The following is a 24,936-nucleotide window of genomic DNA, read 5'->3' on the forward strand; positions in this document are numbered from 1 at the left end:
CTGAGACCACAGGACTGTAAAACATGATTGTTGGGCTTCATTTCTGTACTGAACAGTCATATAAGATTAGATAGTAAATAACAATTGGCTAATGTTGTTCATGAGACTAAAGTCAGTGTAAATATGATATGGCCAATATTATAGTTATTATATTAATCATTATTAGTTATTACAGCAGTGAGTTTGAACTCTCAAATCAAATCACTTCTATTATCACATCACATGTGCAGGTACACTGGTACAGCACATGTGAGTGAACTCTGTGTCAAATACTGAGCTTCAGTAAAGATTGAAGTTGCAGCTATTTATATGTCCCATCACCTTAAATCTTCACTCAAAGACATTCAAGTATCTTTGACAGTATATATATAGATGAATTATATATAAGAGACAAATGTTGTTCCTTCAGTATTGTAGCGTTCACAAGAACCAGACGTTTGGATCTCAGTTTGTCCGTTTATTCGGTAACACAGGCAAACGGGCCGTTAACTCCGGGGAGAGTGCCCTCGTACCGCACCTCACTTCAGCCCCGCACAGTCACACAACAACAAGGGACCCCCCTCCCCTTCCTGCACACATTAACTCCCTTTTTCCTGCAGCACAACCAAACATGTATCTTAAAGAAATAACAACAGTGTGCAGAGATAACCAACATGTCACTGTAAAATAACATTTAACCATCGTTACACTGCCCCCCCAGCAATAAGTTCCTCGTCCCCGAGGGAACAACACAGTCTCTGAGGCGGGGTGGTAACCTGCGTTCTCTCCTTGACCTCCTGAGCCCCTGGGGTGTACACGGAGCTTCGGGGCTTTGAGGTGAAGGGTCCAAGGGAGGGGAACGCAGCTCTGGCCGGGGGTCCCTCTGTGCAGGGTCATGGGAGCTCTGTACACGTCCCTCAGGGAAGGAGGGGAGGGACTGCCCTCTATAGGGAGCCATCCGGTCTCTGTGCAGCGCCACTTTCCTCCCTCTAGGAGGCAACTGCACCCTGTAAACAACTTCCCCCACTCGCTCCAGGACGCTGCAGGGCCCCACCCAGCTGCAATCCAGTTTAGGACACCGTCCTTTCTTTCTCTTTGGGCTGTAGACCCACACCAGCTCCCCAGCACGGAAGTGCCTCCCCTTAGTGGTGATGTCATAATTCCTCTTTTGGCGCAGGCCTGCCTTCGCCAGCTGCTCCCGGGCGTAGGAATGTGCAGAATCCAGCCGGTCCTGCAGCTTCCTTGCGTAGTCCCGGCCTGGTGGTGCCTCTGGTGCGTCCGGGGGCTTCCCAAAAGCCAACTCTGCAGGAGTTCTCAGCTCTCTCCCTAACATGAGCAGGGCAGGCGTACATTGGGTGGAGTCTTGCACTGCCGACCTGTAGGCCATGAGGATAAGGGGAAGATGGTAGTCCCAGTCCCGTTGGTGTTCTGAGGTAAGGATGGCTAGCTGCTGGGCCAGCGTCCTGTTAAACCTTTCCACCAGTCCATCGCTTTGGGGGTGAAGTGGGGTGGTGCGAGTCTTCTTAATCCCAAGGCGTTCACACATGGCAGCAAATACCTTGGACTCAAAGTTACGCCCCTGGTCACTGTGGAGGGTCTCTGCTGTTCCAAAGCGGCTGAACATCCCCTCCACTAATACATCAGCGACAGTCTCAGCCTCCTGATCTGGGATGGCATATGCTTCCGGCCACTTGGTAAAATAGTCCATGGCCACAAGGACAAAGCGGTTTCCTCTGTCTGTACGAGGAAATGGGCCCATGACGTCCACAGCTACTCGTTCCATTGGAGCTCCTGCTGGTTGCTGCTGAAGCTGAGCCCGGGACTGGTCCTGTGGCCCTTTGTGCGAGGAACATGCATCACAGCTGCGGCAAAAGTCCTCCACATCCCTCCGCTGCTGACCCCAGTAGTAGCCCTGGCGGAGGCGGCGGAGGGTCTTGGAGATTCCAAAGTGGCCGGAGCCAGTGCTCCCATGGCAGGCTTCCAGCACAGCTGACCTCAGCGACCTTGGCACCACAACCTGCCACCTCTCCTCCCCTGTGGCAGGATCCTTCCAGGCACGCTCCAACACCCCCTCCTTCAGCCTGAGAGCTGCAAACTTGGCCCACAGCCCCCTGGTACAGACGGAAAACCCAGTGACCTCATCCCAAAGGGGTTGCTCCTCCCTCTCCAGCCACTGCAGGACTGGCAGCAGGTCAGTGTCTTGTTCCTGCCGTGCCCTCCACTCCGCTGCATTCACCACCAGAAGAGCCCTGCAGGCGAGCTGTGTTGCTCCGTCTATTGTTGTGAGTTCCCGCTCAATCTCCTCTCGCTTCTCACAGTAACGGCAGCCAGCTGCAGCACATGGGCGGCGAGAGAGGGCGTCTGCGTTAGAATGGTGCGTCCCTGCTCTGTGCTCCACAGTGAAATTGAAGGCTTGGAGCTCCTCCAGCCAGCGAGCCACCTGTCCTTCTGGCTCCCTGAAAGACATCAGCCACTGGAGGGCGGCATGATCGGTTCTGATAACAAAAGATGTGCCACACAGGTAGTACTTAAAGTGTCTCACCCCTGCCACCACGGCCAGCAGCTCTCGTCGTGTGACACAGTAGCGCCGCTCACTCCTGTTCAGGACCCGGCTGAAGTATGCCACCACCTTCTCACCTTCCGGCCCAACCTGCGACAACACAGCTCCCAGCCCCACATTACTTGCGTCAGTGTCCAGGACAAAAGGCAGGGTGGGGTCAGGGGGGGCAAGGACTGGGGACTCTGTCAGCGATCTGCGGAGGGTGTTGAATGCCTGCTGACAGTCCTGGGTCCAGATGAAGTCACGGTCTATAGAGGAAAAGCCCTTCACAAACCTCCTGTAATAAGACGCCAGTCCTAGGAAGCTTTTGAGCTGTTTCTGGTCTGCTGGTGTGGGCCACTCAGTAATGGTGCAAATTTTTTCCTCCAAAGTGCTGATGCCCTCATGACCCAGCTTGTGGCCCAGAAACTCTACCTCTCTCCTCATGAAGTGGCACTTGTCGGGGTGCAGCTTCAGGCCTGCAGCCGCCACCCTCCCCAACACTTCTCTCAGGGCATCCAGGGCAGCATCAAAGGAGCTCCCGTGTACTAGAAGATCATCCAGGTAGACCAGACACCGTTGCCGTGGGACGCCAGCCAGCACACTGTCCATAAGCCTCTCGAAGGTAGCAGGAGCGTTGCAAAGACCAAAGCTCAGGACTTTGAACTGCCATAGTCCCCTGTTAGTGCAGAAGGCTGTCTTTGGTCTGGATTCAGGGGACAGTGGCACCTGCCAGTAGCCACTCCGCAGGTCCAGGGTGGAGAACCAGGAGGATCCGGCTACTAAATCGAGAGACTCATCAATCCTGGGAAGGGGGTAAGAGTCCTTTATTGTCACTTTGTTGAGTGGTCTGTAGTCCACACAGAAACGCATCCTTGGGCTCTTTTTCTTAGGCACCATCACCACAGCGGAGGCCCACGGGCTATCAGATGGCTCTATGATGCCCGCCTTCATCATTTCACACAACTCTCTGTCAGCAGCCTCCTGATGAGCCAGGGGCAGGCGGCGGGGGCGCACTTTAATAGGCTGGGCATCCCCGGTCTCAATGACGTGCTCCACCAAATGTGTCAAGCCAACATCACTTTCTTTCAGGGCAAAAATGTCACTAAACTCTCTTAGTACCTGCCATAGACTCTCATGCTGCTGTGGAGTCAGCCCCTCACAGTTCTTTGACCAGATGCTCCTCACTGCTGAGAGCGTCTCCTCCTCTTCCGCTTGCTGTTCTGCTGGCGGGTCTGCAGGGGTCTCCGAGGTGGAGGTGGACGCCGCGGCAGATGCTGGGCAGACCGGGGGAGGAATAAGCTGCACCTTCTTCCCATCAGGGAGTACGAGGAAGCCTTTGCCTAAGTCCAGTACACCACCAATGGCTCGCAAAAAATCCAGCCCAAGGATGCAGGCGTCCTGCACGTCAGCCACCCAGGCAGCATAAGGCACACCGAGGTCCCCCACCTTAAACTGGAACACTCCCCTCCCTCTAATTGGGGCCAGATCACCGGTCACAGTCTTAAGTCGCACATTAGTTGGATGCACAGCAGCTCCGGCTGGGACAACATCGGGTCGGACCAGCGTTGCATTGGACCCTGTGTCCAGAAGGGCCGTAGAGGACACCCCCGCAATCATCACTGGAACATGGCAAAAGTCGCCAACCTGGGTCCAGCCCACAGCGATGACCGCACCGGGCGGAAATGGCGGTGGTGTGGGGACGTTGTTCTCCCTGGCCCGTGTACTCCCACCTACACGGGCCCGTGTGCGTTTCCCTGAACCGCTGCAAGCTTGGGGCACTGCCTGATGAGGTGTCCGACTTGTCCACATCCCCAGCAGCTCTGTGGTCGGCGGCGTGGGCCAGCCCGAGGGGAAGGCGACTGCAGAGAAGCCGTCTGAACCAAACTGCACAGGCCCGCTGGCATCTCCATCTGCTCCACAGGTGCTGACATAGCCCTCACCACATGTGTGTCATCAGTGCCCCCAGACGATCCTGCAAGCATCTCCCTCTCCAAGGCTAGCTCCAGGGCTGCACTGAGTGTGGCCGGTCGAGCAAGCTGAGTTTGCACACGGAGCTCTTTAGGGCTCAGGGCCTGCAGGAACTGGTCCCGAGCTAACTCCGCCTGCACTGATGGTGGCATGCTGTCATACGCCCTCCGGCAAAGACACTCGACTTCATGGGCCAAAATGCGAAGGGGCTCTCCTGGCAATCTGCGTCTGTTGTGGAACTCCGACCTCAGCAGCACTGGTTGGTTATACTGCCCGAAGCGTCTCTGAAGTGCCCCAACCAGAGCATTATAATCTCCCCTTTGCTCCTCGGTCAGCAGCAGCAGGCATGCAGCTGCATCCTCACACAGGCACAAAGCCAATTGGAGAGCTTTATGTTCCTCAGACCAGCCAGCTGCAACAGCTAACAGCTCAAACTGTGCAATAAACACTTCCCATGGCGTCTTGCCGCTGAACTTAGGCGTTTTTATATTCGCCGCAGCTTGCTGGGCGCCGCCATGTTTGTTTACATCACGTGACGGCGCGCCAAGCGAGGTCGACTCCTTCCCGCCGGAATCGCGGCCGCTGTGCGAAAAGTTCCCGAGCCTAGTCAAACCTGGAGAAAATCCAGCTTCAGCAGACAGCCGCAGCGCCGTTTCCCTCACTCTATGGGCAGGCGAGCGCGGACGAACCTCCCTCTCCTCCGTCTCCTTCTTAATCTTGCCCGGCAACATCCTCGTGTCTCGTGACGGTCAGCGTCGCCAGCAACAGGGTGTCGGGCGTTTTCGGGTTTTTTTTTTTTCTTCACTTCTGACACCAGTGTAGCGTTCACAAGAACCAGACGTTTGGATCTCAGTTTGTCCGTTTATTCGGTAACACAGGCAAACGGGCCGTTAACTCCGGGGAGAGTGCCCTCGTACCGCACCTCACTTCAGCCCCGCACAGTCACACAACAACAAGGGACCCCCCTCCCCTTCCTGCACACATTAACTCCCTTTTTCCTGCAGCACAACCAAACATGTATCTTAAAGAAATAACAACAGTGTGCAGAGATAACCAACATGTCACTGTAAAATAACATTTAACCATCGTTACAGTATGTTGGCATTATTACATTTTGCCTCAGTGCTTACATATATGTGTAAAAAGCAAATGCACGAGCTGTGATAACTGTGTCTGATAGAATGAAGAGTAGACTGATATATTAAATATTCCTTTATTGGGTGAGAAAATCAGACCATGTCATAACTGCTTTAAGTCATACAGAATAGATATCAGAGCCTTAAACAGGCTGACTTCTGCTAAATGGGTCAAACTGGGCAGAAAGTATACAAACACATAACATCCTTATAGAATATGATGTAACACTATAGATCAACTTACCTCAGAATATATAAAGCATATAAACAATTACAGCAATATGATGCAACAAACACAGCACTGCTACGAATCCAAAATACTCAAAGCTTCATAAAACTGAAACAAACATTTATTTTTAGCTCCATTCTGCTGCTGATACATACTTTAAGTTTCTGAATATTAAACTTGTTGCTGCCTTTCATAGTGTGTAACTTGAAGGCCCTGAGTACTTTCTCCCACACTGAAAACACTGGGATGATCAAATTATTTGAACATTACCTAATAAGACTGATTCAGGACAGACAATTAGTTATTCTAAACTTTTCTAGCAGTCCTTCACAAACAGGGAACAGTCTGTCTATTCTCTCCATCTGTCAGCTGCTGCTGGCTCTTCCTCCTCCTCTTCCTCACACACTGCTGAGTTTGTCCTGGTGGACCATCAGGGGTGCAAAGCCTCACAGATGATGTGCAGCAGTGGGTCCCTCAGTCTGTCCTCATTCTGGACACTTGCAGTTGTCACACATGGAAATCAAATGTGTAATAAGCTGCAGGATTCAAACACAAGTGTAACTTATAAATACATGTTCATACTTTTATTCCACAATCAGAGAGAAAATAAGAGAGAGAGTGCAGGACAGACAGGTGACAGTCTCAGGTGTATACACTGCTACAAACAGGAGGATTTAGTGTTTGTGTTATTACGAGTGCTAAACAAGAAGAGTTCCCAGATGGTACAGTGGACACATGTGTGACTCCTGTGATTAAAGCATCTTTCTTTCAGCTTAACGAGTGAACCGTCAGCTTGTTCAAACACACGTTAAAGTCCGTTTGGCTCGACACCACCGAACAGAGGCAGCAATATAACATAGCTAACATTAACAGTGCAGTGAATCCTGCTTATGCCGTGATATTGAGGACTGCAAACCGAGCAGCATCACTGACTTTCAGCTTGTTGTGTTTGTGGATATATGACTGACTTTAATTATCCACAAAATCATCACATTCTCTGTCAGATTAAGGTCGACTATTGTATTATTATATTTTAAAGGCTTTAAAAGCAAGTAAAAGCTGAACGTACAAACATCGATAATGGCAAATAACTCTGCTGACATGTGGCCAACAGTAATGTTTTAATGTTCCTCATTATTAAACATTTACACATAAGTGACATAATATTCAGTACTTACTTTTCACAGTTTACTCTTCGGCCGCTCCGCTTCTGCCGTCTGCGGCAGAATTATCCACACCGACTGCCGCGCTATGAATTGTGGGATATATGGGACCACGAAGTCTACACTGCCACAGCCTTAAAATTCAGGGAAATGAAGGACGCATTTGAGGGCCGCATTTCGAGCAGCCTTTGAATTGGGACAGCCTTCGGCGCGCCACTGTGACGTAATCGGCCTTAAAATGCAGCCTTTAAGGCTGCAGACCCTGAATTGGGATACAGCCTCTGTCCTTCTTAAAGGTTCTCCATACTCCACATAGCAATGCTGGAGCTTTGTCAGAGTGACCATTGGGTTATTGGTCACCTCCATGACAGATGAAGCTCTTCAGCATCCACACTGTTTATGTGTTAAAAGAGAAATGATTTCATTTGTTGAGAAAATGAAGAGGCACATGAGAGTACATGGTCCCGCAATAAATTCTCCAGCTTTTGTGAAGTTGTTGGGCAAATATATGAGAAATGAGTTGCTGGGAGACTGGTGACCTTATGGTATGAAATTGTGGGTCTTTCTGTGTGGAGTTTGCATGTTCTCCTGTGATTGTGTGGAAACTCTAAATTGTCCATAGGTATGAATGTGTCACGGTCTGGCTGGCAGACCGTGGGGAGATGGGGAAATAGGACCCAAACGCCGGACTCTTCAGTGCAACAGTGTTTATTTACAAGGTGGTGAAGTAAACAACAATAAATCCCCCAGTTTCCCAGACTCCGTGTAGTGTCTTCTTCCTAAAAGTCCCCGTGTCGTGCTCTCTGCCCCAGTGTCCCTGCACTCCCCGTGCTCACTGCTCCTTCTCGTCCCACACTCCTCCTGAGGGGAAAACAATAGAGGCAGCCGTTACACACTGTATCCATGCAGGCATACACTAACACTTGACTGTGCTCGAAGACTGACGTGTAGTCAAACGCAATAATCCAGCGTCGGTGGAAGCTCCATCACTCTTCTAAATAGCTCCACCGACGAGCCCAGGTGAGGAGCAGGTGTGCGGCAAGGACTTCGGGTGTGGCCAGCCCTCAAGTCAGGCCACGCCCCCAGGGCTGAAGGTGCCTGTAACTTGGCCACAGAAGAAAGGCAACACAGCCACCTGCCTACATACAGATGTGCACAGGGGCAGTGCAGACAACACACCAAATAATAATAATAATGATAACGATAATAACAATAACAATAATAATAATAATAATAACAACAGTCCTAGTCCCCACTGCCCATGGAACCCGAGTCCCCAGAGCCGGGTCCGTGACAGTACCCCCCCCTCTAAGGGTCGGCACCCGACGACACAAAACAAAACAAAAACCACAACCCAACCAGCCCAGGGCGGGCGGCGGGGGGTAACAGGACGGAGGGCCGGGACCAACCCCCAAATGACCAAACTGTCCATCTCAAAAGTCCCAGAGGCTCAACCGCGACTCCAGCGGAGGCACAAAACAGTTCAATAATCCCCCAAAACCGTGGCGGGAGAAAAACAGTTCAGGCGGCCAGTAACTATAACCAGTGTTGGGACTAACGCGTTATTAAGTAACGCGTTACAGTAACTACGTTACTATTGTGGTAACGAGCACGGTAACTAGTTATTATGCCAAAACCAGGAACGCGTTAGTCGTTACTAGGATTTAGATAGGGTCGTTACTCGTTACTTCGTGTGGTGGCTATCGCGGAGCTTCCACAGATTCTGTAACATTAGCAAGTGGTGGAGGCAGCAGGTGGAGGACGCAGAAGGAAAAGAGACCCGAGGCGGCCGCCGGTCCAAGTGTGAACTGAACTTCAGGTAAGAAGTTATGACCTGCAGTCTATCTGGGTCAGATATAAACCAAGTTTAGGTGGAGTTTATTTTCGTTGTGCTGACTTTTTCCGTACTGCGTACTAGCTAGCATGACGGAGTTTCTATACAGCTGGGTGGGTGCTATGAAGTTAATGATGTTGAACTTTATTTTGTTCATAAGTTATTAGAGTTGCCAACCGTCCCGTCTGGTATTCAGAGAAAATATTACGCGTTTCTTATTGAGGTGAAAAGGAACAGTTTGTCCCGTAATTCAGCTACAATGAAAAGGGCACAAAGCTGGAGTTATTCTGTGTCTTTGCTGCACAGCTGTCTCTTCTTCTCTCATTCTCCCCCTCCCTCTCCCGTTTCTACTTCAATCATGAAAACTGATCAATGATCAGCTGATCGGCTCTCTTGTTCGTTTATCGCCCACTTTGCGCCAGAAAGAGGAAACCAGCGGATGTCACGCTAAACAACAGCAGCACGTTTAAGCTTGATCAGCTGTTGTTAGAATTTATATAATATTAATTTCTAGTATCAGCTGATGTTTGCTGGAGCCACAGCTGCAAAAAAGCTGCTGGTCATGATGTCGGTTTGGTTATCTGGTGAGAGGGAAACATGAAGATGAAACCAGGAGATGTCCTTACTGAATCATCAGAGCTGAGCAGGTGATGGAGAAACAGGTTTACCTTTTAGGTGACATGAATGAGTTGAAGGGAAGTTATGAACTGTTTCTGAGAGACAAATAACCCCAGGATCCTTTTTTAGGTAGCTGACAGCTGGTAATTGTGCAGGTGCGGATCTAGCAAAGTTTTGCCAGGGGGGCCAGGTAGGGCATTAACAGGGAAAGGTGGGCACAAAGAAATACTTTTCTTTCTTATTCTAATTTAAAATGTCTAGCTTTTAAAAAATAATTATCTGAATCTTGCGAACAAATGATTCATAGATCGATGCAAATATACCATCAAAACAGTGTACATCACTGTCACAACAGTGTTTGTTTTCATTCAAAGGCTTTATGATTTTTCCTATAATGGTGGGCTCTAGTCAAAATGCCCGAGCCGATTTTTTGTCCCAGTCCAGCCCTGTATGCAGCTCATCTGCAGTCTGGTGTTACCTACATCTTCCTATTCAGAAGGCAGAATTTCCGAGTTCCGAGTACAATCAAAGTACCACGACTGCAGTTTTTGTGTTGGATGTAAAAGGCGCACATGATGCTGTGACGTAGGCTAGAATCATGGCAGCAGTCAATGATGGTCCAGGTGTGGGATTTCTCTCGTGGAAATATGCACATTATCTGTTCCTTTCTATTGGTAGGTGGCACAGTGCACTTGTGGCAAGTAAGCAAGCTAGAAGACTGGCAAAGTTATGGAAGCAACACATTAACAAGAGAATTCTGAGTAAAACCAAAGTTACTTTCCCTAGTAACTAGTTACTTTGAAAGTAACGAGTAACTTGAAGTAACTGAGTTACTTTTGATAGAAGTAACTAGTAATGTAACTAAGTTACTATTTTAAAGTAACTTACCCAACACTGACTATAACACAAGAGTTTAGGTGGCCTACCTCGGGTCCCGTGATAGCAACAGAATACTTCAGGCAGCCTGCCACGGGTGCAATGGCGGCGGCGCTGCAGCTCCGGCGGCCGGCCACGGGTCTGGTGGCGGCGGCGTTGCAGCTCCGGCGGGCGGCCACGGATCCGGTGGTTGTGATGTGCACAGGGGCAGTGCAGACAACACACCAAATAATAATAATAATAATAATAATAATAATAATAATAATAATAATAATAATAATAATAATAACAACAGTCCTAGTCCCCACTGCCCATGGACCCCGAGTCCCCAGAGTCGGGTCCGTGACAGAATGTGAGTGCAACTGGTTGTCTGTGTGTTAGCTGACACCCTGGTGACAGCTGGGATAGACTCCAGCTGATTTTATTTTATTGTTTATTTATTTGTATACAGTTTTTTATTTTATTTTTCCTTTTCTGTGGCTTTTCTTTCTATTTGTTTTTATGTAGGGGAGACCGGGGATAGTTGTAACGTGGGTCAGTTGTAACACTTCCAATTTCTCCAATCAGGGCTAAGTTTCAAATGACGTGATTCATCCTGTACATGCCCAATTCAGTTCTGCTATCACATGTGAAAAATAAGCACATTTTGTCAAACACAGACAATTTAACACAAAAAAAAGTAATTTGTATGCCAAAAAGTGAGTTTTTCTACTTTATTTCAATTTCTAATAGCATTATCTGCTTTGCAGTTAAACTCATCAAACTTAAATTATGTTATTTGTATGCCTATGGGGATATATTCTGTGTAGGTCTTTAGTGCTAATGTTTTAGCCGTTGGCTGCAATGTTAGCTAGTTTATGGCTATAGGAGTCTGGGTCAGTTGTAACAGCAACAGTCTGGGTTAGTTGTAACAATAATGCAAATGTTACAACTTACCACACTATTGCTTTAACTTATATTAAACAAGTTGGGGCAACGACAGCAGCAGAAAGGTTCACTGGTTGCCTTTGTATACGCGGTTAATGCCATTGGCAACACAATTCCTCCACTGTTTGTGTTCCCACACATACATTATGCAGACCACTGTGTCAGAGATGGACCAGTAGGAAGTATTGGTAGTGGAAATAAATCAAGATGGGTGCAAGAAACAGATTTCCTGATTTTCCTGAAGCACTTTGCAAACCACACCAAGGTAAGCCATGAAAAAAAGTAATGGAATTGCGATGCTGGTGCACAGCTACATTTTTTTCAGCTTCATTGTTATGTTCAAAAGTTGGTGCAAGAGTTGTAGGTTATAATGCCCACTGAGCCAATGAGGCCAAAATCAAGGAAGATCAACCAAAATTAATGAAATATTCAGTTGCAGAAAATTCCATAACTTGTCTTTTTTGGGGGGTTGGAATATGTTCAAAAGCTAGATTTCTGCATTCTGTCACACACACATAGCTACATAAATGGCTCTAAGTGCATTCATGTGTTGAATAAAAAAGATTACATGTTAGGATTTTGTCAGTACCCTTATTTCATTGTGTTACATTTCACCCAGGATATGTTACAACTAACCCAGACTATGGGGTTAATTGTAACATTTCACTCTTTGTGTTTGAGACCATACCATGCAATGGGTAATTGTGCTGCAGAGAAAATAGCTGCACTATGTAATAGCAGAGACATGTAAATACTTTGCATTACATTTTGAATCCACTACCTTAAAAGGGCTCTAATTTACAGACAGAAATGTCAAAAATGTTACAGCTATCCCCGGTCTCCCCTATTTAATCTTCTGTACAGCACTTTGTAGATTTTTTTTAACTTTCAGTACTGTACAGCACTTTGGTCCATTGTGGTTGTTTTGTGATTCAAAGGCTGCCTTTAATAGCCGATTACATCAGAGCCAGGCGACAAAGGCTGCTCCAAATGTGACCCACAAATGCCTCCTCCTTTTACCTGGATTTGAAGGATGGTTCGGGTGTATCCTTCATGGCCCACCCTATCCCAGGATTCGTAGCAGTGGATAATTTTTTGATTTAAGCTTGTTCTGCAGCTACAAGAGATAGGCACCTTGCAGTCGACGAAATCCTCTGTATGCCAGAGTTTTCTAGAGTCAAATGTGAGGCCACCTGTCCGACAGCTAAAGCTTCTCCTAAATTAGGCCATGCAACAGGATAATGACCCCAAGCACAGCAGCAAATCTACAGCATGGAAGTCCAGACCTCAACCTGACTGAAATGCTGTGTATAAAGGAATGCTTGCAAATGTCAATGAATTGAAGTTGTAGTGGCAATTCCTTTTGTTTGACAAACCAAACATCCCACAATTAAAAGTCCACAAGCCACTGCTGCACTGAGATAATATTTCGTACGCAGGCAAAATAAGTCCACTGTCCAAACTTTAAAGTTGCGTTTTTATGGTTTATTTTATCCAGTTTGGCAAGCAATAACAAGATCCATTTTTTGTTACTTCCCGCTGCTTCTCCTGCTCTGCTAAAAAACCATAGGCCCACCCCAGTGCATGCTGGTCCTATACCAGTCTCTTTATTTATAGAAACAAAATGGCCCTACAGCTTTTACTGACTAATTAGACAAGGCAACATCAAACAAACAAAACATTGAAACAAATATTAACCTACAAATAAACTTGTAAATAAACCCCAAAATATAAGTAAACTAACAACAAACTTTAACTAATTTCAAAATAATAAAAAATAAGAACAAATAGCTCCAACAGAAGTTATTGCTGCAGACTGAAGGTTCTGTAAACTACTCAGTCATAGAATGATTACGATATTGAACTAAAACAAATGCCTGAATCCTAAATTATGGATATCCTATTGCGGTGATCTGAAATGTAACACTAAATGTGATTAAAACACTAAAACTCTGGACTCCGAGGGTGAACGACCGCAGGGATCACCAGCCCGAGGAAAACACAAAATACACATGACTCCGTGAGAAAGACAATTCATTCTTGAATGAAGACGTTGATCAGACACATTTAAAATGTAGTCAATTGTGTTTATTATTAAATTATTAAGGAAATAGAAAAGGGGGAGAATAGAAAAGGGGGGAATAGAAAAGGGGGGAATAGAAAAGGGGGGGGGAAGAAGAGGGTAAAGGAAAGGGATAGAAAAAGGGAGAAAGGGAGAACCCCAACAATGCCCTCTGAGCAAGCACTGGGTGCAACAGTGGATAGGAAAAACTCCCTTTAAAGGACCTATGACAGAACCAGGCTCTAGAGGGCGCAGTCAACTGTCGGGACTGGTTGGGGGGTGAGGGTGAAAGAGAGAGGGGGTAGGGGGGGGGAGATGGGACAGGTGCTAGGAGTTAAAGGGAAATAGGGGAGGGAGAGGTGTCAGGAGAGAAAGGGAGAGGTGAGGACAGGAGAGGTGAAAATTACGATGCAACGGTGGAGGGGTCACATCAGCAGAAGAAAAACTAGTAAAAGTAGAAAAGGCAGGAGTGTTCTTTCACCAGAAGAAGCGGAAGCGTTTTTTCTTCTTTTCCATGATCTTTTCCACGAGCACTTTTTTCTCTAGGATGAGGGTTCTTAACTCATCAATTGTTTGTGTATTTTCCTTCTCAAGTTTCCTGCATGTTGTCTCCACTTCTTCTAATTTGGCTTGTTTTTCTTCAAGCCTTTCTTTCAGTTCTTTACATTTGGCCTCCTGCATAAGCTTTGCCTCGTGCATCTCTGTATAACTCTGTTGTAATTTGTTGTGTGTGTCTTGTAGCTGCTGACTTCTCTCGAGTTCTTGAAGTGTACACTGCAGGTCTTTGTTTGTTTTCTCTAGTTGCTGCTTTAACATCTGCACCTCAGTGTTTTTGCACTTCAAGTTGTTGGAAAGTTTCTCCAGTTCTGTGTTTTTTTTCAGCATGTCACTGAGCTTACTCTGCATCTCTGAGCATTGTCTTTGCACTTTTTTCTTTTCCCCCTCCAGCTCAGTTGTTTTGGAGTTCAGTTTGTTATAACGGTCTTGCAGCTGTTGGTGTTTCCTCTCAAAGTCCTGGAGAATTTGTTTTTCTTCTTTCTGCTTTATTTCCCGTTGTTCTTTGTCTTGAAGCAGCTCTTGATATTTGTGCAGCGTTTCATCAAGCTTTAACTGCTGCGCTCCGTATTTTTCCTGCATGCCTCTCTGGTTTATGTCCAGTTTTTCTTTCTCTTCAAGGATTTCTTTATTTTTTTGCAGAGCTTCATCAAGCATTACTTGCAAACCTTGGTTGTGTTTCTTGATGTTCTGAAGCTCACAATCCAGATCTTTCTGTTTTGTGTCATGCTGTTCTTTGTCTTGTAGGAAATCCTTATTTCTTTGCACTGTTTTATCAAGCTTTATTTTCAGCGCGGTGTATTTTTCCTCCACGCCTTCAAGCTTGGAGTCCATTTCTTTCTGTTTAATTTCTAGTTGCTTTTTTTCTTGAAGCAACTCTTTATTTTTATTCAGTGTTTTATCAAGCTTTGCCTGAAGCCCTTTGTACTTTTCCTCCATGCCTTGCAGTTTGCGCTGCTTTATGTCCATTTGTTCTTTTTCTTGGAGGAGTTCTTGATTTTTTTGCAGAGCTTCATCAAGCTTTATTTGCAAGGCTTCCTTGTGTTTCTCGCTGTCCTGAAACTTGCAATCCGTATCTTCCTTTTTCATGGTCTGTTGCGCTTTCTTTTGAAGAAACTCAACCCTTCCTTTCAGCACTTTTTCATTTATCTCAGTGCCTTGGAGTTTTATGACCAGTTGTTTCTTCTCTTGGAGGAGTTCTTGATTTTTTTGCAGAGCTTCATCAAGCTTTACTTGCAGCTCCTGAATCTTTTTTCCTTGTCTTTCTCGTTTTTCTTCTGTTGGTTTTTCTTGTACTTTATTAAGCTTTGCTTGGAGCTCAAAGTTCCTTCCCCGCATGTCTAGGAGTTCCATTTCTTTCTCCTTTTGAATATCTTCCTTTTCAAGAAGCTGGCTGAACAGTCTATCTACTTCAGCGGTCCTTCTCTCATATTGTTCTGTCAGGAAGATAATCTCCGCTCGTTGTTTAAAAAAACTTTGCCAGACGCAACTGGTGTACTCTGGCTGGGGCGGGTGTTGCGTATTGTGATTGTTCATGAGATTTTCCTCATGCATTTCTTCCGAGCACATCTTCTGCAGTTGAGTGTTGTCTTCTCGATTGCAAAGAGGAGTGCTGGGCTTTACGTTTTCTCTTTTTTTCTGTTTTCTTGGAGACATGTTGGAATCTGTTAACAGTGACTCTGAAAAGGATCCAAAAAAAGGCTTCTCTGGCGAACGTTTGAATGCTGCAAACATAAATGCTGCGATTAACGGACTAAAAGTTGTTGCGTCTCACCCCTACTTAAGGGTTTTAGGATCAAAGGATCAAAGTGGTGGTAAGATTCTAAATGTGTGTGACATCACAATTCTGTAAGCCAATGAGGTTGTCACATGACATTTGTGAGAGGGCATTCTTTACTTGGACAAATTATCAATAAGCTTTCAATATCAGTAACAATGGTTGAACAATAAACAATTATACTGTCAATTATATGTGCCCAGTATGTTGGCTAATTTTCTTTTACTTTTTGCATTTGAAAATAAAAGCTGGGCTGATTTTAACACCATTACAAGAAGTGTTGTTAATTATTCTTTTTGAATCATAATCAGGTTACCACAAATTGTTTTTTAATTTAGTAGAACTTGAAATGTTTGTCAGTGGGTAAACAATTCATAATGCAAAGTCAGAAACATCAAGTTATTCTTAGTACTGCATACTTGCAATACATAAGTTGTCCTAACAGTCATGTAGGGCATCCGTAGTTCAGGGGGTCGGGAAGCTCATCTTGTAACTGGAAGGTTGCTGGTTCGATCCCCAGCTCTGTCTGTCTTGGTCGTTGTGTCCTTGGGCAAGACTCTTCACCTACCGCCTACTGATGATGGCGCGATATAGCAGCCTCGCTTCTGTCAGTCTGTCCCAGGTCAGTTGTGGCAACAACTGTGGCTTGCCTCCACCAGTGTGTGAATGTGAGACTGAAGGAATAGTGGAATTGTAAATTGCTTTGAGCGTTGGGCAGCTGTCTTTTTATTGTTTGAAAATGCATAGTTTTAATTGTATGTAGTGGTACAAGGTGAAGTGTTTGCTATGTGCCAGGGAGCTGGGATATAACAACAACACCTCATCTATGCTTAGGCACTACAGAGCTTTGCATGAGAATAGGATTGTGGAGCAAGACCAGGTGAGCCATCAAATGCAATGATAATATAGCATGCTGTAATGTTACTAAATGATATAACAATATTATACAACTGTAATAAGTTTCGTGTGTGATATTTATATTTGTGCTTTGTTTTTATTGTCTTACCTCAGGAGAACAATCTCAGATAGATTAAGACCTGGTTAGCATGGTGATTGAGGACTCCCAGCCATTTAGCATTGTGGAGGACAAAGGATTTAAAAGATTTGTTAAATCATTAAATCCTAGCTATGTTCTCCCCACTAAAAAGGTCATAAAAGCAGTGAAAATTTAGTTTTTACTGAATAAAATGTGAACAGGCAGGACTGAGGCCTCAGTCTGTAGCTGTCCATACCTCAACGTTACAAAACCACAACCACTGTCCGTACCCCAACCACACCTCACCTCACAGTAAATGATAATTTCCATTTTAAGCATTTCCAAATAATCATTTTCCATACTGCCAGTATAAATATACACAGTATACTGCCATCACTACAATATAGATGTTTTACACGCTCCTTTTGTTGTTGACATTTACAGGCTGTGTGCAAAATGCCACACTCTTCAAATTCATGCCAACTAATATTTTTACGTCCAGTAGATGTCCTACTAGCTTGAAGCTTCAAGACGCTGGGGTGAACCAATTGGATGAAAAGCTTCAGTGCTTCATGAAGCTTCATCTGCCCATCACTAGTTAAACACCCAGACCAGTCTGGGTGTTTTAACTAGGCTTAGAGGTGAAACTCCCATAGCAGTCATGGCAGAATTTGCCAGTACTGTCAAGAGCCGGACCACTCAAGATATTGAGTGGTCCGGCTGCATTGCGGCGTGACGTCAACTCCAAAGCCCTCATGTCAATGTCGCCCTCAAGTGGTCAGTGAAGTAGCAGATGGGGTTAATGAGATTCAGCTGCTTTGGTGTTAATGAAATTAAGAGCAGCAACAATGAGACAAACCAAACCTGGACCCTACAAAGGTCGCACAGATAGTCCAATTCCTGCAGTGCGGCACATCAATAAATTCCATTGCCAGAAGGTTTGCTGTGTCTCCCAGCACAGACTCAAGAGCGTGGAGGAGATCCCAGGAAACAGGCAGTTATTATGAGAAAGATTTTTAATTTTTTTTTTTTTAAAAGTGTTCCTTGTGTTAACGTCAATGTCGCCCTCAAGTGGCTGAAAAGTAGGAGATTTTTTTTTAAAACAAATAAAATAAAACCAAAAAAGAAGGTCAATCTGTCAAATAAAACTACAAACAAATATGTCACTTTAAAGGAGTCCTGATTAAACCGATTTAATGCCAACTTTAATTATCTCTTTTGTGTACATATTCTATTGGAAATACATGTTTATTTATGTATCTGTTTATGTTTATAATAACAAGACTAACTGGCCAAAGGCTAGAAATTTCCAGACCAATGGGAAATCTGTTTTGCTTCTCTATTTGCTGAGTTAATCCACTCCACGAGAATCTTTATTATTCATAAATGTAATAAAATAAAACGCAAGCACCACAAGTGGGTAAATAGACAAATGTATAACTATATGCATCTAATGTATCTCCCGATTACAGAAAAAGTAAATCGCGTAACCCTTATTGATACTTACTGCTGGGATTGATCAGAGCTCTGCTGATTCATGCGAGACGTGCACACTTTGTTCCAAAACACTGAAACGAGTAAATATATCTCCATATAAACCTATAAATAATATAGGACATGTTTGGGTAAATGAAATGTTGGAGAGTAATAATGCATTTCCTGATTAAAGAAAACTTATAATAAAACAGAGATGACTGTAACCCGTATAGACGGTGCTGCTGTTATTGATCAGAGATCTGGAGCTGCCACGTGAGAGACGTGCACACAATTCCTCTCCTCTAAACATGAAGGCATGGTACTAACACACTGACACACATGTAGGGGGCAGTGTTGCCAAGTGATTGACAACCACGAGGTGGATGCGTGGTTTGTGAACCAGATGACCCCTGTCTAGGTATTCTCGCAGGAACTCGTGTTATTTCTATCCAGTATATGGCTATTTTAATACCATTCGTTTACAAAGAGAAACTAATGTTATTCATCGGTAATAATACAATTCCCACTATTTCCCCCACGGGGTAAACTGACAATGATAGAGCGTAGGATTTTTTTTTAACTTTTTACTCATTGTCACCGCCCTCGTGGACTGACGTTTGGAGATAAACATTCGTACCCAATACACTCTGTCCCACGTGCCTGATAGCTACTGCACAAAAACATGACGGCTGGCTGCTGCAGACTTGGGTACCACGAATGCAGAGTGTAGCAGCGTTTGGAAGCTGGTTGTCGTGACAGACCTTAAAACTTTGAGCTTGCGTTAACTCTTAGTTTGCAGGTGAAGCTTGTAAAACTTTACGGTATCTTACGTAGTTTTGTCCGTGAGGAAAGCTGTGGGGAAACTTGTATTTACGAGTTTCGGGGCTAAAGAAACAAAGAAAGTCGCTAGCACTTTTTGAAGCAGTAGTTAGGCCAAAATTAGCATGTCGGTCGACGCAAATCAAGTTAAAAGCCGTCCTATCCCCACCAGGGTGCTTACCCTGAAGGACTGGTCCCAGCTACCAGACTGTTACAGTCAAACACCCGGGGGTACCCTGTTCTCCACCACGCCTGGAGGTAAGAAAAACTGCACTGTGTTGTGTTTTTGTGTTCTCAATTTATGTTTTCAGAACTCAACAGGAAAGAAAAGGGGGAAAACCCTCGAAAAGTTTGACTTTTGCTGGAAACTAATGATTTGTGCCTACGTCCAAACGGTCACGTGTCATCTCTCGCGATAGGCTGCACGCGACAACATAAAAAGTGTCTGATGTAATATTGGTTTCCCCTAACGTCAATAAAAACAGCCCTTGCACTTGCTCGAGACCAAAAAGCGGGCAAAGATGGGCCCCTGCCTCGTTTGTAGATTGAGAGTATGCTCACAGCAGGCCACAGCCCCGTATGTTCACGAGTGTGCTTTACCTGCATCGAGTTGGTTAATACTCTAACGTCGGTGTTTTGTTTCTTCTTAAATTGTTTTTTCTTTTCTTTTTTTATACATGTATAACTACATACATATTGTTTGAGTTCTGCAGTTAAACTTGTATCGGTAAGGCTTGTAACAACACTGCCCCCTGTGACAAACACGGTGGTGTGATCGGTGACTTGTTGCAGCGTCAAACTTACTGATTGTTGTCTCAAACACAACACGCCCAGTCTTAACTCGTGACTTTTAGGGTGTATGTGTCTGGCTGACAGAAATACAGAGTGATTGGCCTTCGCAGTGGTGGAGGAGCGGGAGGCCGTCCTATCCCTGCTTCTCTCTGTTCTGCATTTGAGGAACAGTAGAGAACATTCTGTACATTTTGAAGGGGGAGGGGGTGAAATGTGTAATGCATGGGGGAATGTAAACATTTCAAGAAAAAGGCCTAAAAATGGATGCCAAAGGACATATGATAGGATGTTGCTACTGAGTTTTGACTTGAGTTACACTTTGTATAGTGACACATTAAATTTTACACACCCTATCAAGTCGATGCTTGTGTTCCTGACCCCCTTTTTCATATGTAGCTGCATGGCACAGTCGCTGCTTTCACTATAGGTTGCATTCCAGCCCCCTTTCCCTGCCCCATTTCCCTCTGCTTTGCTTCCCTTTGTCTAGGATGAATTGCCTGTAACTGTTTTTCAACGCATTTTTCCTTGTAGATGGTACAAACTCCATTTTAAAATAAAAATAAGTACTTTTAGGTTCATTCATATGCATTTAATGACTGCTCTGTATGTAACAGCTTTCTGCTGAATCAAAATAGGAAACATGTGGCTTTAATCTGAAAGCATCTTGCTTCAAAGTGAGAATGTTTTGTGGTTTGATTTCTTGGAATTCCTAGAATTACTGTAACGGCTCTAAACATTGTGTGCACACAACCCTTTCCCCACTTAAATGTCCTCCAGTACAGAATAATATTGTCCAAATCTCCAGATGTGCACCTTGGATCACTGCAAAGGGGCTTGAGTAATAACTAGGCTGCAGTTTGAGCTTGCAGAAGTCCAGCCTTTGTTCTGTTGTTTGACTCTTTGTTTTGATTTTAACCCCCACCCCCTCCTAAAACAAAATAGGCACCCGCATCATCTATGACAGAAAGTTCCTCTTGGATTGTCGAAACTCTCCTCTTGCTCGGACCCCCCCATGCTGTCTTCCCCAAATCCCAGGGGTAACTGTACCAGCCACACACTCCACGGGGAAGTTGCAGGATCTCAAAGAGGAGGAAGAAGAGGAAGAGAAAGACATTGCAGGTAAATGTCTTGTACATATAAGATTAATTTGTGTCAACACAACTTGTAATGTAGAATTTTACTTGACACATATTGAGTCTCCTGAAAGTTCAGAATCCTTATTGTTCCCTTTATTTGTGAGAGTGATGTCAGCCAACACAATTTTATCAATCTGAACACTCGGGATAAATACTGGGAGGAAAAAAAAGTTTTGCATGTGACTGAGGTGCGCAAAACAAATAGTTCAATAATTTGTTTTGCAATGTGCAGCTGTTGGGTTAGGGTGGTGGTGGTGGGGGGGATGCCAACACTGATAAAAGGGATTAATAAGCTTCAAGGCATATGAACCCATGAAATGGAACGGACAGTATGGAACCTGTTCTTAACTAAAACCGTTTTTTGATTCCTGTCTGTTTCCTAACCCCTGAGAAAAATTGGGGGGGGGGGCGCAATTGGCTCCACTGACTGTTTTATGATTAAGTCGAAATGCTGATTAAGCCAGCGTGTCCAGCCTTAACCATCATATGCATACGGCCTGCTGTTCCTGCAGTCCTCAACTCTGCAGCTGAACTGTTTGTTAGCCGTTTACCTTTTTATTAAAAAGAGGCCAGCAGTTTATTGGTAAACAATCATGTCTGACAAAGTGACTTTGCACGATTAACAGTTCAAAATCTGGTTATCTTAAACTGTGCATAGATGTTGTTCCTCTCTTTAGAGCCATTTTAGCTGTCCTTTGATTGGCGGCCCCTCATGGACAGAAGTCAGAAAGTTGTGTGAGATGATCATATGTTCAGGATATTGTTTTCTGGGCAAGGAGAATAAAACGACTAAAGAAATGAGCATTTAGACGAGTGTTAAGCCTGAGCTTGTGACTCACTGGGATTACTTGTACAAACACAGCCAAATATTCAGATCATGATGTCACAGGCTGAGGAAAAGCATCATATTTCCACTTTCTTTTTTTTAGTTTAATGTCTTTTGGTAAACAACTTGAATTATTATTATTATTATTATTATTATTATTATTATTCATTTCCAATTAGAATATTGTGACTTGCTAGAGATAAAGTTCCTTATTTTGGCAACAAATCCTCTAGTGGGGCTTATTGTGGCCATGTGTCCAAAGGTTGGGTTCACAGTTTAGTCATTTGTTATTGACTGAAGTACATGCAGCTATCAATCTGCCCTCCTCCATTCCTCCTATCAAACTAAAGACCATGAGGATTACACGTGACCCCTGCCTACTTGTCTCCTTCTTTTTGTGGGTAAAAACACCCAAGACGTGCCGTGAGTCTTGTTTTTATGTTCTATGTCCTTGGTGTGTCCGTGTGTTTTTTGCCCCCTTGATGGTTTCCTTTGGAGTGACAAGAGCTAGTTTGTTCTCTTTGCCATTGTCTGTTAAGGTGTGGCTGCAACCGCACAAATAAGTTGATGGCAGATTGTCAAACCTCACTGTTTTTAATCTCAACTGTTTTGTTTTGTGCTTCTTTTTTCCCAACAGATGACAACCAGTTTGAGATGGACATCTGAGCTGCAGTATTACCTCCTGTGGAGATATTTGTTTAAATGCCTCCAAGGTCATCACGGACCGTAACGCATTACAAATGAAGCTTTTTCACTTTTTTTTTTTTTTTAAAACAAGTAAAAGCTTTTGTCTGGAATTAAAGAATGAAAGCATAAAAGTAGGGTGCTTTAACCCTACAAAAGTGTTTATTGTACTAAATGGGTTGTTTGGTTGCTGATTCACTTCAGAACTGTAGCAGGATTTAAAAAAAAAAAAAAAAAAAAATCCATTTTGATTTCACTTTTTAAAATCTTTGTAAATAAGAAACTTGTACTATGTTGCTTTTTTTTTTTTTTTTTTTTTTTTTTTTTAAAAAAGTCGAGGGACTATAAGATGATCATACCGAGACATATGAAGTTGGTACTTTCAATGCATGCATCAGTTATCATTTCCCCCTCCCACTCCCCTAAAAAGGAAGGTTAACTTTCTTTGTTTGGTAGACAAGTGTCACCTAACATTGCGGGGGTGCCTTCCGAAATTCAGGTCCTACTTTGTTTTGTATAGAGGAAGTGATGGAATGTGAAGTAATTCAAATAAAGGCTGTGAAAACTGTCAAATTGTGTCTTCGATTTCTTTTTGTCCATGTTTTAGCTTTTAAGCTGCACACTAACATAAAGGCCTTGTAACTTAAACTTTTACCATTTCAAATAAAGTATATATTTCTCTAAAGAGAAATGGTCTACAAGGGTTTTAAGTGTTAATGTATTTTTATGACCCCCAAAGGATGGCTCATAAAGTTTGATAACATGTACTTTGGGTAAAGCACAAGTCTGTGCTTTATGTCAGGTTTTCTGTGCTCAAATGGACTTCAAGTGGGAGGAGCCTGTAAGCTTGGGCTTCACGTTTAGTAAATGGATTGTGCTGCCTTATTCCACAGAAATCCACTATAGCCAGTGTAGCTAAGACAATGACTCTGTTACACCTTGTAACAGAAAAGCATGTTGCCATGCAAAAATGCATATTAGGCAGTTAGTGTGTTGCATTACTTGTGTACTGATACTCTTGTATTCTTAAAAGGGAAATCCACATGCGCACAGAAGCTCAATTTTGCTGATCTGTGTGGTGGTAAAATGGTTATTTTTAGGCTTGTGGTTCTCTGAATGTCAGGAACGGGGCCAGACTGAATATGATTTTTCTAGGAGAAGGTGGGAAATAATTAAAAAAAAAAAAAACAGTCCTTCCAGTTAGAAAGTTTTGTGGATAATCCCCAGCTATTCTAGTCTGCAGGCTGAAGTATCATTGTCCAAGATGCATTTATCAGTGCATGTGTGGGAAAATTAGAAAAAAAGTGTGTTACATAAATGTGGGTGAGGTTGGGTGAATGAAACATAGAAAGCATTCTGAGTGTTCACTTTGAGGAGACAGGTGCTATCTAGGTCCCAGTCCACTTTCACTGAAATTCACTTTTTTTTTTTTTTTTTTTTTTTTTTAGCAGGATGTGTTTCATGAATATTTTTCTTCTAAATTGTCAGAAAAAGTATGAGAACCACAGCTTTAGTCTTTATCCTGGTATTATGCACTGGTTATGTCGATGGGAAATGCAATCTTGAATTTTCAGACATAGCAAAAAAACACTGAAAAATCTATTAAATGTTTTTTTTTCTGATATTTATCAGGAGTGGCTTTGAAGCACAAGGCTGCCCAGAGTCATGTACACTGTGTCTCCGGCCGTGGCCACTCAGCAAGGTCAGTGATAGGCATGCTGGCTTATTCCAGACGCTGGCAGTCTATAGATCAGGGAAACTGACTGTGGAAGTAGGTCTGGTCTTAAGGAATGAAAGCAGCTGCACCTCAGAGGCCAGACACAGTAAAACTATACCGCAGTATGGGGGCGGGGGTATGACACCTGCTGGTATTTGACCAGATAGTCATTTCAAATATGTAATTGTGATTTACTGAGTATTTTAGCTAATAATAATGACAGTCTATTCTGAGTGGAGTATTCAAGCAAAAACAGACAAGCAGCCCCTGCCCCACATTGTTCATGTGTAATTTTGTGACATCATTCTGTTCAGATGTTGAAGACATATGGTTTTGCAGATATCATTAGCAACCACCTCTAATTAATTAAAGCAAGCAGTGTAGTAACTGTAGTTCTTTTAAGAACAAGCAAATTAAACGTGCTCTGTTAGCTTGTATTAGCTCACCTTACAGCAAATACAATGCTCAGACAGCAGGTTAACATTTTGCCACTGTAATAATACACAGTTTGAGTGAACTCGGTTTGAGTGTTTTGCATAGCATGTGAGGCCAGGTGACTGTGACAAGCACCATATGCTCATGCCATAGTTTTTAAAGGGGTTCCTCTCTGCCAGAGGGAATATGATGTACTATTAAATTCCTCCTGTTAGAGGGTTTATCTAATCATGATCATGTTCTTATCTGGGATCAAAACATTTCACTAGACTATCGAGGTCACCATCTAGCAACGATATTTGGCTGAATTCTGGTTTTCTCACAGACGCGCTGCATTGAGCTGATTTTACAGCTGAATCCAGGCTAAAGTAAGCTACAAATGTTAGCCAAGGTTTTCAAACATATTTTG

General features: G+C 44.1%; 2 protein-coding genes and 1 long non-coding RNA gene across 4 annotated transcripts; 1 reads left to right on the top strand and 2 right to left on the bottom strand.

Moving 5' to 3' along the window:
- Positions 1–5,686: 5,686 nt before the first annotated feature.
- Positions 5,687–10,371, bottom strand: LOC146524303 (uncharacterized). Of its 2 annotated transcripts, XR_014869135.1 has the most exons (3): positions 7,963–10,371; positions 7,033–7,878; positions 5,687–6,390 (listed from the first exon to the last, which is right to left on the bottom strand). It is a non-coding gene; the product is annotated as an uncharacterized LOC146524303 (long non-coding RNA). The 2 variants fall into 2 exon arrangements; XR_014869129.1 differs by having other exon boundaries at positions 7,033–10,371.
- Positions 10,372–13,796: 3,425 nt separating this feature from the next.
- LOC146524304 (uncharacterized) lies at positions 13,797–15,797 on the bottom strand. Its single transcript, XM_085131751.1, has one exon. It carries the CDS (start codon positions 15,621–15,623, stop codon positions 13,812–13,814), a length of 1,812 nt encoding a protein of 603 aa, XP_084987877.1. The 5' UTR covers positions 15,624–15,797; the 3' UTR covers positions 13,797–13,811.
- A 2,984-nt stretch (positions 15,798–18,781) lies between these two features.
- On the top strand, positions 18,782–22,948 carry eif4ebp3l (eukaryotic translation initiation factor 4E binding protein 3, like). The gene is made up of 3 exons (XM_085131754.1): positions 18,782–19,195; positions 20,672–20,848; positions 22,329–22,948. Exons 1-3 carry the CDS (start codon positions 19,063–19,065, stop codon positions 22,355–22,357), a joined length of 339 nt encoding a protein of 112 aa, XP_084987880.1. The 5' UTR covers positions 18,782–19,062; the 3' UTR covers positions 22,358–22,948.
- Positions 22,949–24,936: the final 1,988 nt, after the last annotated feature.

This window comes from Neolamprologus multifasciatus, chromosome 2 (genome assembly GCF_963576455.1).
Source record: "Neolamprologus multifasciatus chromosome 2, fNeoMul1.2, whole genome shotgun sequence".
In the NCBI taxonomy this organism is placed as follows: domain Eukaryota; kingdom Metazoa; phylum Chordata; class Actinopteri; order Cichliformes; family Cichlidae; genus Neolamprologus; species Neolamprologus multifasciatus.

Bases quoted from the DNA above. Each gene is read 5' to 3' on its own strand.
- LOC146524304 (XM_085131751.1), bottom strand. From the start codon at position 15,623: ATGTTTGCAGCATTCAAACGTTCGCCAGAGAAGCCTTTTTTTGGATCC.
- eif4ebp3l (XM_085131754.1), top strand. From the start codon at position 19,063: ATGTCGGTCGACGCAAATCAAGTTAAAAGCCGTCCTATCCCCACCAGG. The intron at 19,196-20,671 runs GTAAGAAAAACT...AAAACAAAATAG, and splicing joins GTTCTCCACCACGCCTGGAG to GCACCCGCATCATCTATGAC. The intron at 20,849-22,328 runs GTAAATGTCTTG...TTTTCCCAACAG, and splicing joins GGAAGAGAAAGACATTGCAG to ATGACAACCAGTTTGAGATG.